The sequence below is a fragment of the Pogona vitticeps genome, chromosome 2 (genome assembly GCF_051106095.1).
Source record: "Pogona vitticeps strain Pit_001003342236 chromosome 2, PviZW2.1, whole genome shotgun sequence".
Classification (NCBI taxonomy): domain Eukaryota; kingdom Metazoa; phylum Chordata; class Lepidosauria; order Squamata; family Agamidae; genus Pogona; species Pogona vitticeps.
This window is the reverse complement of record NC_135784.1, coordinates 283,908,187-283,924,951: the sequence shown is the minus strand read 5'-3', so window position 1 is coordinate 283,924,951 and position 16,765 is coordinate 283,908,187. Positions and strand designations below refer to the sequence as shown.

General features: G+C 44.5%; 1 protein-coding gene across 1 annotated transcript in view; it reads right to left on the bottom strand.

Moving 5' to 3' along the window:
• Nucleotides 1–15,461, bottom strand: part of DEPDC1B (DEP domain containing 1B) — a 41,282-nt gene extending 25,821 nt beyond the window's left edge. Inside the window, exons 1-2 of the mRNA XM_072992723.2 lie at nucleotides 15,247–15,461; nucleotides 6,768–7,033 (exon numbers count right to left, since the gene is read on the bottom strand). Coding sequence (XP_072848824.2) covers nucleotides 6,768–7,033; nucleotides 15,247–15,321 — 341 coding nt within the window. The 5' untranslated portion in view covers nucleotides 15,322–15,461. The remainder of the gene's footprint in view (nucleotides 1–6,767; nucleotides 7,034–15,246) is intronic.
• Between the last annotated feature and the right edge of the window lie 1,304 nt (nucleotides 15,462–16,765).

Genomic DNA, 16,765 nt, shown 5'->3' with positions numbered 1-16,765 from the left:
GTCTGAAGAACTGGGGTGTGAAATCCATTTCACAGCTGCCTTAGCCATAACTTTAAAGCAACAACCTCACGGCTTTCTGCCTCTTTCCTGACTTACATCTAAGAAAGACATGTTTGGCAAAAACCATCTTACCAAGAACTTTTGGACATTAAGAGCTACTTTCTTGATAAAATCTATCTTGCTATAAACATTTGGAGTTTTGGTACTTGCTTTGAAGAAGTGGGATTTACCCATGAAAGCTTGCATATTTTATGATTTTTTAAAAATATATTAGTGGTCTATAAAAGTATCACCTATCACCTATTCTTACGTTCGTATTTTCTACTGGACACATGGCTCCTTCCTTTTATTCCTTTTATAAATCCAGCTTGAACATCTGACATCTGTCACTCCAAATTTGCTGAAGGGCAAAAACATACAGCTATTCCTGGAGCTCTAATATGAACATAAAATTGCTTCATAAATGACACACTACACAAACAAAGAGGATCTATTATTTCCCAACCAATTATGACATCTTGAATCATACTGCAAGTTACGTAATCATTAAATAAATACTTTCAGGTAGTGAAAACATGGTAACGTAATACCTCGGTAAACACACACAACTATTTTCAGTGCTTAAAGCTCCAGGTGTACAAAATTGACAAACCTGGATTGTCAATCTGGAAGAGTCTTCTTTTACAAGAAGTCAAGACGCACGTGGGCAGATGATGGTGAAATAGAGAAACACGCCCGTCATGTTAATTTGGACATTTTTTCTCTTCATGCTAGAAACCAGTTATTAACTTTCCTGCCTACAGCATCAAGCTACTTATTACATTATCTTAATCAGCTGATAGCACCCCCCCTCAAGACCTTAATTGCTAAATCTTGTTTGAAAACAGTAACATGCCTCGGCAACGCAACTAAAGACTGTGCAATAATTCCTCATTGCATTTCATGTTAGCTTTTACATATATAGCATGTGAAAACCATCTTTGGGTGAAGTTAAATATTTAATTACGTTTGAAAGTCTTTTACAAAGTCTCCAGTTTCTTATTTCAGGGAATATATCTTAATATTTGTAAAATGGAAACAATTAATCTGTGAGATTTCAAATATGAAAAGATAGACTGCTGATGCTAGGTTAGGGGCACCTCCAGTCATCCTGGAATGCTGCTGAACATACATGAATAGGAAATTATGAGCAATATCAATTCTATAAATCACACCTTTTATACAGAGAGGGGGGGGAGGGAGAATGTTAATATTAAAAATTTTAGGTAACAAAAAAAAAACATGTATGGAAGTTCCAGATCGTTGAAGTTTAAAATTCAGCTTATACTTACAGCAATGTAGCTAACATAAAATAATATTTTAGAGAAAGAGCCTATAAGCTTCCTTCCATGAACCAGTACACTCTTCATAAAATCTACATCTTTGCATGCTGTTAATAATGTCTCAAGTTTTTACAAACACTGGAAAATATCCTGTTGCTTAGCACAGTAAATTGCGCTACAGTATGCCCATTGAATCCGTGGGGTGAGTTAACTCCTCTGTAAGTTCCATTAACTCAAACAGACCTGCTCTTAACCACAACTGGTACAATATACCAGATAGGCAGGATATAAATAAAATAAAATAAAATAAATAAACTTATTTTAGCATAGTAACTCACAGAAGAGACCTATTTGAATCAATAGACCTTATAGAAGAGCTGATTCACCAAATCTTCATTGATTCAATGGGCCTACTCTAGTGAGGTTTACTACGCTTAGCAACAAGATTCTGGCCAAGAAGTAGATTATCTGCCCTGTTGAGGAATATGAAAGATCCAGGGGTGTGGTGCTGGCTGGATAGATCAGTGAGTTGGGTAGTTTGAAGTTTGATTCTGCACTGTGCATCCTAGGAGAAGAATCAGCCTGTGTAGCCTTCTACAGGCTGCACACACACAGGGCACCAGCAGAAAGTGGCAATGGTAAAGTACTTCTGAGTACTGTGGACCCAGGAAAGCCTGCAAAGGGTCACTATAAGGCAGACTTGACAGTATATAATTAGAGATGGGCTTGAACCTTGGTTTGGAAGTTCGTGCCAGTTCATACACGCAGCACGAAAAGTGCAATTAAATTAATGTAATGTACTGTATTTCACTATGTCTTCCACTGTATTTTATGGTATTTTCGTTTATACTTTTAAATTTATCAATGCAGTCTTATTTATTGTTTCTGTCTAGTTGTTGTAAACTGCCCAGAGTGAACCTTGCTTCCAGATGGGCTGTATATAAATCAAACAAATAATTAATAAATAAATAAGTGTTGCACATTCCCTTCCCCTGCCTCCCTGACCAATTACCCAGTCGGGCATGCTCCTCTCCTCCTCCCCCCGCAGGAACACAGGTTTGCCTGTCCTGCCTCCTTGGTTGATCACCCACTCAGACAAGGTGGCGGGAAAGGGAAGCCCTTGCTCCTTCCTGAGACTGGTCAAATAACCAAAGAGGAGGAGAGGAACGTGCGCTGGCTAGTGAGTGTGGGATCCAACCAGGGAGGTGGGGGAAGGGAACATGCAGCACCTGTGGCGCCATCTCTACATATACCGTATTTTCCCATTTACAAGATGACCCAAAGTATAAGATGACCCCCCTTTTCAAACACACAAATTAGAAAATTTTCACACTCACACCCCTTTGATCCTCCCGCTCTTTCCCGGAGGTGTTTCCCGCTTCCTAAGCCCTGCAGAGCTTAGGAAATTGTTAAAGCAGCCATGAAAGGGCAGCGCGCTCATGGCCCTTTGATCCTCCTGCCCTTTCATGGCTGCTTCAGGATCAAAGGGGTGCAAATGTGCTGCCCTTTCGCGGCTGCTTTACTCTGTGGCTTCGCAAAAGGCAGGGAAAGCGGCTACCTGCCGTACATAAAACGACCCTCAATTTTTGGTCTAATTATTCAAGTAAAAAAGTCTCATTGTATACACGGAAAAATACGGTAATTATTAATTAGGAATCTGGGGACAAAATATGCTATTGACAGTACTTCTAGTTCTCTGTTGTATAAAATGTGTGCCTTCTTTTTAAAAATTGATGTTTTGGACAGGGCTTCAAATATGGTGGCAGAGAAATTAAACACCCTGCTGTCCCAATTGGAAGATATTTAAGTGGCGTACTCTCAACGCGATAAAAGAAATACTGTCAAAAGAAAACCACAAAATTGCAAAACAAAATAACAGCTATTAAGCTGTCAGTAATTAGTAATCTGCATATCTTTTTCCTAGACCTTTAGGCCAGATCAGAGAATGCCTTTACACTTCCCTATGCAAAGAAGAACATTATCATACTTTTGTTCCCACACTACCTGGTTCATGCTTATGCAGCCACTTTAAGTTCATTAGTGAACAGTGCATTCCATTGAAGGTTGAAAATACCCACAGAAAATTCAACACGTGTATCTTTCTCCAAATTCTACTATGGGTTGGTTCTAGGTTAAGACATACCGTATTTGCCAGTGAACAAGATGACTTTTTGGCCCTGAAAAACATGCCTCCAAGTGGGGGGGTCATCTTGTACGCCGGGTGCATGTCCAGCAAACCCTCCCTCTCTACCAGCGAAGTCACTTACCTGGTAGTAAGGCCAAGTAGAGCCCTGCTCCTAGCCTGGGAACAGCCTGACTCTAGCGCCAAACAGCTGACTGTCAGGAACAGCAGAGAGGTGGCAGCCATTTTGAGATGCGACCACATGGCTGCTGCCTCTCAAAATGGCTGCCGCCTCTCCAAAATGGCTGCCGCCTCTCTACTGTTCCTTCTTCCAGCAAACCCTGGATCTCTCGGAAAAGGAACCAAAAGGAGCAAAAGGAACTCTCCCCATGATGCAGCCAAAGCAGAATTACGCATGCGGAAGAGGGGGTAGTCTTATACAGCAAGTATATAACAAACTCTACATTCTGAGTGGGAATGTTGGGGGGGGTCTTATACGCCCAGTCACCTTATATACCGGCAAATACGGTACTTAGAGCAGACCCTTTGAATTCAGTGGGATCCAAGTTATTCAGGTCGCACTAATGACGAATCTACTCCAAGTATGGCTAAGTCTGGATCTAACCCTTTGGCTTTTACATCCACATGGCCTTCACACATGGAGGGTTTTTTTTAAATTTAATAGCAATTGTCACAAGAAAACAAATTACTAATGTTCACAGTGCTAGTACAGTACTTCCAGGCGCCATCCAAAACTGAGCAGTCTTCTGCTTGCTTGTCCCCCATCTGCCCCCAAATTGACTCAAAAATCTCTCCACAATCTTCTGGAGCAATTTGTGGGTCCCATGAATTGTGTTCCACCAGTAGTTTATGGGAATGAACAACATGAAATATAACACTTCATGTCTAGAGTAGGCTTATAAAACTTGTGGGGGATGGAGGGAGGCAAATTCATGTGTACAAGGAAAACCATTACTGCTGGAATTTCTACTGAAAAAATATTTGGGCTGGCAGGAAGAGGTGCAGCAGGGACCAAGGAGGTCACTAAACTCATTTTGGGGGCCACTCTCACCATCGCTGTGCAGCAATTTCTCACATGCCTGTGTCTCCTTGATTTTTGACCCAAATGTGACAGTGAAACAGTTCCCGAGTTAGCTACCTTTGGGTGATGCCTTTGTGTTTGAGGCTATTACTGATGTATAATATTTTGATGGTATCAGTTGTTTCCAAATATACAAGTGGATGTTTACAAATATGATAGTGACAGCATTGTTTATAAAGAACAGATCTAGTCTCTCACATCAAATTACAAGATACCCAGAACCAGGAATGTTTATATCAATGCCTAGCGACAGATTGCACAGAATCTCAGCTTTCATGAAAATCCCTCTTAAGACCCCATATTTCCTGTTTCCGTTATACGTCTAGATGTCTGTCTTCTAACCTGGAAATGTTCCACTACACCTCCATGGCACAGACCTTCCACCTCTCCCCGATATCTTATAAAAACAAATTCTGACTGTTGAGACTTCTATCTATGAAGAAATTGCTTTGTGGGAGGGGAAATGACTTAACTCTAACATACATCCCCTTAATGTTTTGTTTGACCCTAAGCTGTGTACGTGCACACATAGACATGCAAAAGGTATTGCTTTAAATTATGGTTAATGAGAAGACCATGAAATGATGCTTAATTGGAAAATGATGTTTAATTGAAGACCATGGAAACCCTAGGAGGTGGGGCTTTCCTCCTTAAATGAGGGTGTGGCAGGACCTGGGCCCTTTTCCCTAGGAGGCTAAAGACCAGGTTTGCCTGCATGGACATTTTGCTGAAGAGTTTGTTTTTGCTGGGATTTCTTTTGTTTTCCCCCCCACCGCATGGCCTAGGTCCAGGAGGTGGGGCTTTCCTCCTTAAATGAGGGTGTGGCAGGACCGCGCACCTGACGGTGTATGAAATCCTCAAATTCTCTGACTCAATCTCTGATCCTAATATGGTAAATAGGAAAGCCAATTAGCATTACATACACCTGGAAAGCAGGAAAGTTTTAAGGGTCGGATCATACTTCCACACTATTAGACAGCAGGCCGGGTAGGTGGGGCTCGTCAGCCACCTACCCGGCCATGCAGCCCATCTAGGAGAAGGAAAACTCAGATTTCAAACCTCCACTGCCTTGTGGCTATATTCACTCAGGGAAAAGGCTTCAGGAGTTAACCTAGAGGCAAAATCCGGAGCTGGAGTCCCGAAGGCAGTTTGTGTCGTTCTGCCAACTCCTGCGACGTTGCTGGAACCAGTTGCATAGGCTCTTGCCTTGCCATTGGACCATTTCAGCAACGTGGAGAGGGGGGATTTGCTGCTTGGGCAACAGCCTATCCTCCATATTACTTTTGTGAATTTCGTTGTATGTGTATATACTTACAATGACAATAAAGTATTATTATTATTATTCCCAGGCTTTATGCTCTGGAGAGGACACTTCTCGATACAGAGCATATTACCAGAATCTCTCGAGACTGAAGGATGCCTATGAATGAGAAACACAGCCTGCACTGATAGAATGGCCATAGAGTAGTAGCAGAGCATTCAGATTCCATTCCCAGTATCTCCAAGGTAATGGCTCTTGCATAGGAAGCCTGAGTAAAACTTCTGCCTGAGACACTGAGGACCATGGAGTCTAAGTAGAAAGTACTGGGATGGATGGACTAATTGCATGGCTCCATATAACACAGTTTCCTGGGATCTTTGATACCTTCTGGAAGCTTGTTAGAAGTGAGCAGTTCTGAAAAACAACTTAGGCTGCAAGCTACTGTTGCCTATAATCATTCAAAGATCATTTTAAATTAGTTCATTAGTTTGTTGTGTTGTTCACATCTGGACCAATTCAACTATGATCAGTAAAAAACCAAGCCAAGTTTAAAACATAGTTTATGAAGCTGGCTTGCTTTCATTAACCATAGTTAAGAAACAGCACAGATATGCTGCACTGCAGTTGGGCTAAAACAAAGGCTTCTAACTCCTCCTCACAACCATGACGGAAAAGGTAGAACAAGTGACTCATGTGGGAGACTGGGTTCATTTTCTGAACAAGTCTATTAGTACAGCGTGGTTAAAAATAAAATTACATTGACTGAAAATTTATGGTAAAAGCTACAACATGCTGTGATAGAAACTGTACCTAGTAATTATCTTGTTACATTTTCATATATCAAAACATTGGTCTGGTGCTATGAAAGTCGAAAGTATTCATCAGTAGCTGGAGAGGAAGTTTGAAAATCTGAAGTATTTCAGCCAAACCTTTCTTCAGGCCTAGTTTTCAATTACTTACCTATATAAGTGACCATTGTCTTCAAAATCTTCTTTGCCCCACCTTCCTTTTATATCTTCAATGACATGATTCTTCAGGAACTTTTTAAGGAGCTGAACTGTTTGAGCCCGAGTAACATCTGGGCTAAAATTTTGGTTGTGCCTCAGGAGTCTGTGTAACCAGTCCACTGCCTCTGTAGCTGTGAAGCAACGGTCATAGCTCTTGAAGTGGCAACGATGTCTCCGTAATGGCATTCCATCTCGAAAGTGCTCAATGGTCTCATTCCACTGAAGGCAGGAAAGAAACAAAAGCATGAAGGCAAAGAGGCAAACCAACAAAAGGCATATCCTCCTGCTTGCTTGTCTCAGGTACTTGAAATAACTAGAGAACAGGCAGGAGAGCTAGTGGGAAAAAATCTTATTTTTACATTCATTTTTTTAAAAAAATCAGGGAACTTGCAGTTCTTACATTTTCACTCTTTCCCGCCAAATACTGTACCCTTTCCTATTAGTCAAAGGCTAACGGTTCGGTGACAGGAGGTTCTTCTCCTTGGTCACAACAAACCACACAGTCACGGAAACTATGTCAAAAGGCTGTAACTAGCAATTGTACCGCTTTTAATTGAAATAATATCAACGGTGGGTCCTGATGGCAATTTTTAGAGTATATATTTTAATTGGCTTATCTTTTTATTGTACTTTAATTGTTGTAAGCCGCCCAGAGACCTTTGGATAGTGTGGGCGGCATATAGGATAAATAAATAAATAAATAAATAAATAAATAAATAAATAAATAAATAAATAAATAAATAAAAATAAGTTGCATAAAATAAATACAAGAGGTCTAACCTACAGGTACAAGGCAGCTCAGAGATGGAGCACTTCAGACCCAGTGACAAGATAACAAGAAGTTAAGCAGATATATCTGTTAAGCATCCACGCATGTTGGGCAACATGATGAAACAAACAGTACCTTCAACTTTCAGATAAAGAACTCAAAACCTAATTTTAAAAACAGCTATGTAGGTGGAAGCCCAGCAGGAATATGGTAGATATTCAGGATACAGTATCATCACATGCATGATTATTTGCCTCATGAAAAGAAGGTGGGGGTGACTGTTTCATGGGATTAACTTCTTGTTCCTTTGAGGACAAGGTAGATTATCTGGAAAGGCTCAGAACATCAGAGAATGTGTCTTGAATGAGACCTTTAGGGATATGGTATCCTACTCCAGTGATGACTACATGTCTGCTATCATGGCGAGTAAGGGTATGCAGGAAGGAGGATGTCTAAGAAGAGAAATGAAGCTATAGCTGGAACAATAGCTATATATGAGAATACGCTTCTTGGGTTCTTAACAGTGTTTGATTTGGTCATTAGAAACACAAACTATTAGATCTGTAATGGGGGAGGTACACCACAGGATGAACTGACTACTCAGTGCAAAGTCAATGAATATTATGCACCATCGATATAGCCTGACAGTCAACACAAATTAGTAAAAAACATAATGATGAAAAAAAATATGCATTCTCAAAGGCTTTCACGGCTGGGATCTGATGGTTGTTGTGCGTTTTTTCCAGCTAACAACACCCATCAATCACATTGACAGATCATATCTCCCTCTTATCACAACAATACACCCACAACAAAAACACGCTGATCACCATAATCACCCAATCTCCTGAAAAGGACAAAAGCTGTTCCCACAGCTATAAATACTCAACTACCCAACAAACTGCAACAGAGAACAGACAGAGTTCTTACTCCTTTCCTCTGAAGATGCTGGCCACAGAGACTGGCGAAACGTTAGGAAGAAAAACCTTAAGAACACGGCCAAACAGCCCGGAAAACCCACAGCAAACATCGAAAAAATAATAATGTTTTAAAATTGGGATCAGATATTTTTATATATTTATTAGAGATGGGGATATTCATATATGAATATGAATATCCTCATTCAGCTGGACTTAACAAGGGACCAGCCCCTGCAGCCCGCCTGTCCACTCAGGCATCCAGTGGTGGCAGCCTCGCTCATCTTTTCATTGCTCCCAGAGCTCCACTCTTTTCCCACTCGCCTGGCTATTCGGCAGCCTTGCAGGGAGACTCGTCCTCTCTCCCACTGCCTGGAGTGGGCAGGCAAGGAAGAATGGAGTGGAGCTCTGGGAGCAACGGGAAGGATGAGCAAGGCTGCCACCGCCAGACTCATGAGTGGATGGGCTGGCCCTTTTTTAAGTCCGTAATATTTCGTATATGAATATATTCATATATGAATACCCCCATCTCTAGTATTTATTATTAAAATACTTTTTTTAAAAAAAAGCTGGTGATAGCTATAACTTAAAATGAGTCCAAAGATCTCATTAAAGAGGGATTATAAATTCTAATTCTATATTATGAGGCATTGGCTGAAATCTTGTTTCTTAGCACTGTGAAAGTACTGTATTGCATTAGTGGGGATTTGATGAGTCAACAGCTCTATAAATTCTATTATTTCAACTGGCCTACTCTAGCTGTGACTTATTCCAGGACAGGAAATTGCAACTAGAGTAAGCCCAATTGAATTAATGGAATCTATGGAGATGTTGATTCACCAAATTCCCACTGATTCAATGCATCTACTCTAGTACAACTTACTATACAAAGCAACGGCCAATGTATTTAATCTGTTTAAAAAGTTTTGTACAAAGAAGTTCAACAGTTCTTGTCTGGGACATCAATTTCATGGGGTTTAACTGGCTTCTGTATAGGTTATTTAGATTAACCTGAATGATCTTGCTATTTGCTCAACTACTCCATCTAGTCCAGTGTTTCCCAAACTTGGGTCTCAACTCTACAACTGAGATTTGTGGCAGAATTATTTCCGGCATGCAGCAAGATAAGGTGTATGGGAGTGTGTTCAGCTCCTTCCCTCAGATTTCTCTGTGTAGGAGTAGGGCCAATCCCAGGCTAGGTCACAGCACATATTCTGCTTCACAGAGCTTGGCATAATGACTAATTTAAAAAAAAATGAATACAAATGGCGAAGAATCACCAACCAGAATTTCAGAAATTATTTATTTAGCAAGCAGAGGGTAGAGGACCCTCGTTTAACATCCTTCAGAAGTCACAGACCATGATTTCCATGTTTTAGCAAAGTGGCACTGTACAGTAGAATGTGAGAGGGATGTGGTGGCGCTGCAGGTTAAACTGCAAAGCCTCTGGGCTGCAAGGTCAGAAGATCAGCATTTTGAATCCATGGGACGGAGTGAGCTCCCATCGCTTGTCCCAGCTCCTGCCAATCTAGCATTTCGAAAGCATGTAAAAATGCGAGTAGATAAATAGGTACCACCATGGTGGGAAGGTAATGGCGTTCCGTGTCTAGTTGTGCTGGCCACGTGACCACGAAAACTGTCTATGGACAAACGCGGGCTCTATGGCTTGGAAACAGGAATGAACACCACCCCCTAGACTCGGACATGACTGGACAATTTGTCAAGGGGAACCTTTACCTTACAGTAGAATGTACACCTACAGAGCATTGACAGGATAACTTCTTCTCTTTTTTTAAATTACCTCAGCCCTATTTCCTGCTGTGCTTTTTTGGTTGCAGGGAGTTGTTTTACATACGAGAGCACTGAAAAATACAACTTCCTCATACATGCTGTTTAAAGTGGTACAGTTCATTCATGACTATTACCTCATTCTGCCACAGATGTCTCTGGACCAAGCCTATTTCTGAGGTAACAGACATTATAAATATATAATTACATACTTGTGTGTATCTCAGTTCTGGCAGTGGTAAGGGGACAAAGTTTCCTCCCCAGCAGTGCATGATGTCTTCCTCTCAATTCTTCATTGGCACTACATAAATACAGGTAACAAGTAAGGTAAAGGTAAAGGTTCCCCTTGACAATTTTTCTCCAGTCGTGTTCGACTCTAGGGGGCGGTGCTCATCCCCGTTTCCAAGCCATAGAGCCAGCGTTTTGTCTGAAGACAATCTTCCGTGGTCACATGGCCAGTGCGAATTACACACGGAACTCTGTTACCTTCCCACCGAGGTGGTCCCTATTAATCTACTCGCATTTGCATGCTTTCGAACCCCTAGGTTGGCGGGAGCTGGGACAAGTGACGGGCGCTTACTCCGCCACGTGGATTCGATCTTATGACTGCTTGGTCTTCTGACCCTGCAGCACAGGCTTCTGCGGTTTAGCCCACAGGTAACAAAGGGCCAAGAAAAATGGCGGGCAGACATTTAATTCTGACTGGCAAACAGACTAGCCAGAATTTTTGCTGCAGCTTGGCAAACTGCTTGAAATCCTGTTGCTTAGCAGAGTAATTTACAACTAGAGTATGCCCAAAAATTCAATGCAACTTGTGGAAGAGGTGACTAACCAAATCCCCAATGATTCAGTGGGTCTACTCTATAGATTCCCAGTGCAGTGTAGTGGATATACTGATGGATTAGGATTCTGTAGAAGAGGGTTCAAATCTCCACTCAACTATCAAAGTTCACTAGGGGTGTGGAACTGGTAAAACCATTTCTTACATATCTCACCTTGAAAGCACTATTAGGGTCGTTATAAGTTGGTTCCAACTTGATGGCACAGAACAAACAAACAAACAAACAAACAAACAAACAAACACACACACACACACACACACACGTGTGTGAAAAATGTGCAAATACTGTGAAGGAGCCCAGAGCTTGGAAAAGTTAATTTCTGAACTATGTTTCCCAGAATGGTGCCAGCACAGCCGTGCCCTAGGCAGGGTCCTATTTTAATAACAGAGACCATGCTTTGCACGTGGGAAATTCCGGGCTCAATCCTCAGCACTGCCAGCTAAGAGAAGGAGGTAGAGCTGCTGTCTGTCTGAACAGGCAAACCTGGGCTAGACACTGAGACAACCTCTGGTACAAGGTGCAAAGCACTTTCCTTTGACTGCAGACAGAATATAGAAAATGTTCCTTTCATGCGCCTCTGAGAAGCAAGACCAGGAATTTGCCATGTGATACAACAAGTGAACCACAGCATATAGTGGTGGTGCTGGGTAGCGGAAGGAATGGCGTTGTCGGCAGAAAATGCCCACGTAGAAGAAGAGAGGTTAGATATCTTACATCTATCCTCTCTTCTAGTCCTACCCCCAACCAGATCAGGTGACCATATCAGCAAACCATCGAGCCACACAGTGCTCTTAATGAACGCCAGGTCAGTACAAAATAAGACTGCCCTCATCCATGATGTAATTCTGGATGAGGGTGCTGACCTGGCGTGCATTACTGAGACCTGGGTGGGAGAGGAGGGTGGTGTCCCCCTCTCCCAGCTGTGTCCGCCTGCGTACTCGGTCCAGCACCAATGTCGCTCGGAGGGTCGGGGAGGGGGAGTTACTATAATCTATAGGAGTTCTAGCTCCTTGACCAGACTTCCTATCTCTTTGAGAGGAGGTCTAGATGGCCTGTATTGTGTGTTGGGCTTGCGAGACAGATTAGGGATTCTGTTGGTGTACCGCCCACCCTGCTGCGTACCAACAGTCTCCCTACCTGAGCTGAAGGAGGTAGGCTTGGACCTGGTGTTGAGGACTCCCAGGCTGTTGGTGCTGGGGGACTTCAACATCCATGCCGAGGCTGCCTTGACTGGGGCAGCTCAGGACTTCATGGCTGCCATGACAACCATAGGGCTGTCTCAATGTGTCATGAGAAGGGCCACACCTTGGACATGGTTTTCTCAACGGGACTGGAAGGTGGTGGTCTGGATGTGGAGGGGCTGGTTGTGACCCCATTGTCATGGTCAGACCACTTCCTGGTCAAGTTTAGTCTATTAGCTGCTGCTTCCCTCTGCAAGGGTGGGGGATCTATTAAGATGACACCCCCCCAGAGATTAATGGATCCGGATGGTTTCCTGAATGCTCTGGGGGATTATCCGTCTGATATGGTCGGTGCTCCTGTCGAAGCTCAGATCACCCTATGGAATAGGGAGATGACCCGGGCGGTTGACACGATTGCGCCTAAGCGCCCTCTCCCTGCACGCAAAGCCCAGACAGCTCCTTGGTATACTTCTGAACTGCGGGAGATGAAGCGAGAGGGGAGGTGGCTGGAGCGCAGGTGGAGGAAATCCCACTGGGAGTCCATTATTGGTCCTATTTCGTGGCAATACACCTGGCGAAATGGCAATATTTCTCCAGCCGTATTGCTTCTTCAGAATGTCATCCAGCAGAGCTGTTTCAGGTGGTCCGGGATCTTCTTCAACCGGGAAATCCGGTGAAGGTCCCGGACTGCTCATCAGCTCACTGTGATGAGTTTGCCATTCATTTTGAGGGAAAAATCACTGATTCACAGTGGGTTGGACTCCGCCGTTACTGCAGAATCAGAGGATGTGTCCAGTGTGCCGTGCTTAGGTCAAGTATTAATGGATGAGTTTCAATTTTTGAGACCTGAGGATGTGGGCAGGGTGCTTGGATCTGTCCGTTCTACCACCACTCTGCTCAACCCTTGCCCATCTTGACTAAATGGAACATCTGCCAGGGGGGTTCGCACCTGGGTCCAGGAGGCCGTGAAAGCCTCTTTGAGAGAGGGAGTGGTAATTCGGCCACTTCTAAAAAGGCCTAACCTGGACCCAAGGCTGCTAGTTAACTACCAACCAGTGGCAAACCTCCCTTATTTGGGCAAAGTGTTGGAGCAGGTTGTGGCTGGGCAACTCCAGGCGCTGCTGGATGAAACAAGTTTTCTGGATCCATTTCAAATGGGGTTCAGGCTGGCTTTTGGTACAGAGACTGCCTTGGTCGCCCTGTACTACCTTGGTCTCCCTGCTGGGAGAGAGACAGGGGGAGTGTGACCCTGTTGATATTCCTGGAGCTCTCCATGGCTTTTGACACCATCGACCATGGAGTCCTTCTGGATAGGCTGGCTGGGTTGGGAGTTGGGGACACCACTTTACGGTGGTTCCGGTCCTTCCTAGCTGACCATGTCCAGAGGGTGGTGCTGGGAGACAGTTGCTGTGCCCCATGGCATTTATGTCATGGAGTTCCTCAGGGCTTGATACTGTCCCCCATGCTGTTTAATATCTACATGGAACTACTGGGAGAGGTCATCAGGAGGTTTGGGCTGAGTCAGCAATATGCTGACGACACTCAGCTCTACCTCTCTTTTCCATAAATTCTGGCGAGGTGGTTTCTGTGCTGAACTCGTGTCTGGACCTGATAATGGACTGAATGAGGGTTAATAAATTGAAACTCAATCCAGGCAAGACGGAAGTGCTGTTAGTGGGTGCTTTGCCGGACAGGCTGGAGGGCCATTTCCCTGCCCTGAATGGGGTTACACTCCCCCTAAGGGACAGGGTCCCAAGCCTGGGGGTGCTCCTGGACCCCAGTCTGGAAGCCCAGGTGGACTCGGTGGCCAGGGGTGCCTTCCTTCGGCTGCGGAAATTATACCAGCTACGGCCCTACCTGGACAAGCGGAGTCTCATGATAGTTACACACGGACTGGTAACATCTCATATAGATTACTGCAATGCACGCTACATGGGGCTGCCTTTGAAGACGGTCTAGCAACTGCAACTGGTCCAGAATCAAGCTGCGTGGCTGGTGAGTGGTGGGGCCGCTAGGGGACATATCAAGCTGATTCTGATTAAATTAAATCGGTTACTAGTTGCTGCCCGGGCCCAATTCAAAGTGCTTGTTTTGACATATAAAGCCCTAAACGGCTTGGACCCTGGATACCTGAAGGACCGCCTCCTTCCATATGAACCTACCGGGCAGTTAAGATCTGGCCAGGGGGCCCTTTTGAAAGAGTCGTCCCTCAAGGAGGTAAGAGGGGTGGCTTGTAGACAAAGGATCTTCTTGGCAGCTGTCCCCAGACTATGGAACACCATCCCAATTGAGATTCGTCTGGCACCGACGCTGATGACATTTCAGCACCAGATCAAAACCTTCCTGCTCCAGAAGGCTTTTAATTGAAATAGTAGCAACTGTGGGTCCTGATGGCAGTTTTTAAGAGTACATATTTTAATTGTATTATCTTTTTTGAATTGTATTTTAATTGTTGTAGTTGCCCAGAGACCTTTGGGTAGTGTGGGCAGAATATAAGTTAAATAAATAAAAGCATCCACAAAGAACGGAATTACTAGCCGGGCCTGTGGGACTCCAGTGGGCAACCCCAGTATCCCTGTCCAAAATTTCCAGAGTTCCAGGCATTCATATCTTGCGGCAACATCATAGCAGAACGTGGAAGTTTCCTCTCTGCACAAGAGCTCCCAGACTCCTCCAGCCGGTAAGGCCACTGGCGTCCTGAACAGGGGATTCTGGGAGATACAGTCCAAAAAAAAAGAGTTCCTGTTCCCAAACTGTGTGTTGCGAGACTGCGAAGAGCCGGCAAAGAGGAAAGCGCAGCCCGTGCATGCACAGAGTGCGTGGCCCCTCCATGCTCATGAACTAAGTGGGAAAGGAAAGAGGCGCTGCCAGGGAAAGGGAGCCTGAGCTTCGGAGGACCGTCGCGGTGCAACAGACTGACCCGCCGTTCACTTACCAGCCGGGTGGCCCGGTACGGCCCAGGCCCGACAAGTCGCGCTTCCATCGACCGCCACGATAGGAGAACGCTCATCGGGCAGTTTCCACGGGGACCGGCAAACACAACATGCACACCATTGGGACAGTTTGAATCTGAAACCAGTGAGTCTTGATTGGGTCGAAGTCTGGCCACGTGGTACTCCGGGAGCAGCCCATTGGTGGTGACTCTACGAGTCGCCTTATTTCCCTTCCTCTCGTTTCTATTTAATGAAAAGGGAGAGAGAAAAAAAACACACACCTCGCCCTCTCGCGGCGCCTTCGCGCTCCTGCAGGAGGCTAATTGGCCTCCATTCAGGAAACTCCTGAGCAACGTCAGAGGCCAGCTTTACATAAATACGGGAGCCGACCAATGAGGTGTTTGTCCTTTTTTTCCCCCTGTCCGTCGCTCAGCAACTGTGGCGCGAGGAAGCACAGAAAGTGACGTAGTTTAGAACGTTTAAAACTCCGGCTGCAATCTTAATGCGCGACGTTTCGGTGGGAAGAAGTTCGAAGTTCTGCATGGAGAGAGAGCACGCGTGCCTATGCAGTCTATATTTTTTCCTTTGAAGGGATTTGTGGCGATGTTGCTTGGCTATTGGGCAAGGCTAGTGCTGGGCGATTGAAGAGAGGTGGTGCTGTGCAGTGCCCAAACCCCAGTTTAATAGACGCTGCCAAAGGTGCCGCTTCTGCAGTTCTTCCCTAATCCTAAAGCACAAGGCAGGGTGGGTCTATCAGTCATTCCCGACCCGATCCTATTTACCGTCGCTGAAGAGGGAGGCCAATTCCTGTATAGCTGAAAGCATATGCTCTCCCAATGGGCAACTCTCTAATAAAAACTGGCTCAGGGAAGACTGCTTAAACAAAGGAAGACTGACAGGGGAGAGGGGTCTGGCTTTCTCTTTAAAGTCACTTTGGCAAAAACAGCTGATGGCAAAACTTCAGCAGGTAGAAATACATACCAACGAACAAAACCAAAAAAAGGAGCTCAGTGTAAAAAAAAGAAGCTCGATGTAACCCAGTGAGGGTGAATAAATAGAATCGTAATCCAGATGAGACAGAGGTGCTCCTGGTCAGTGGAAAGGCAAGTCAAGGAATAGGGATGCAGCCAGTCCTGGATGGGATTACACTCCCACTGAAAAAACAGGTGCACAGTTTGTACAAGTAAAACTATGCAGTGCACCAGCGACATCCATTTCTCAGGAGATACGATCTGGCCATTGTGATACACGCCCTAGTTACTTCGCAGCTGGATTAATGTAATGCACTCTCTCTATGTGGGGCTGCAGATGAAAAGTGTCAGGAAATTTCAATGGGTCCAAAATGCAGCAGCCAAGCTATCTGAAAGACTATCTCCCATTATGAGCCAGTTCGAATGTTAAGATCATTAGAAGAAGCCTTTCTCAGTCCCACCACCTTCACAGGTATGTTTGGTGGGGACACGGGAGAGGGCCTTCTCCGTAGTTGCTCCCAGACTCTGGAATTCCCTCCCACAGGAGGCC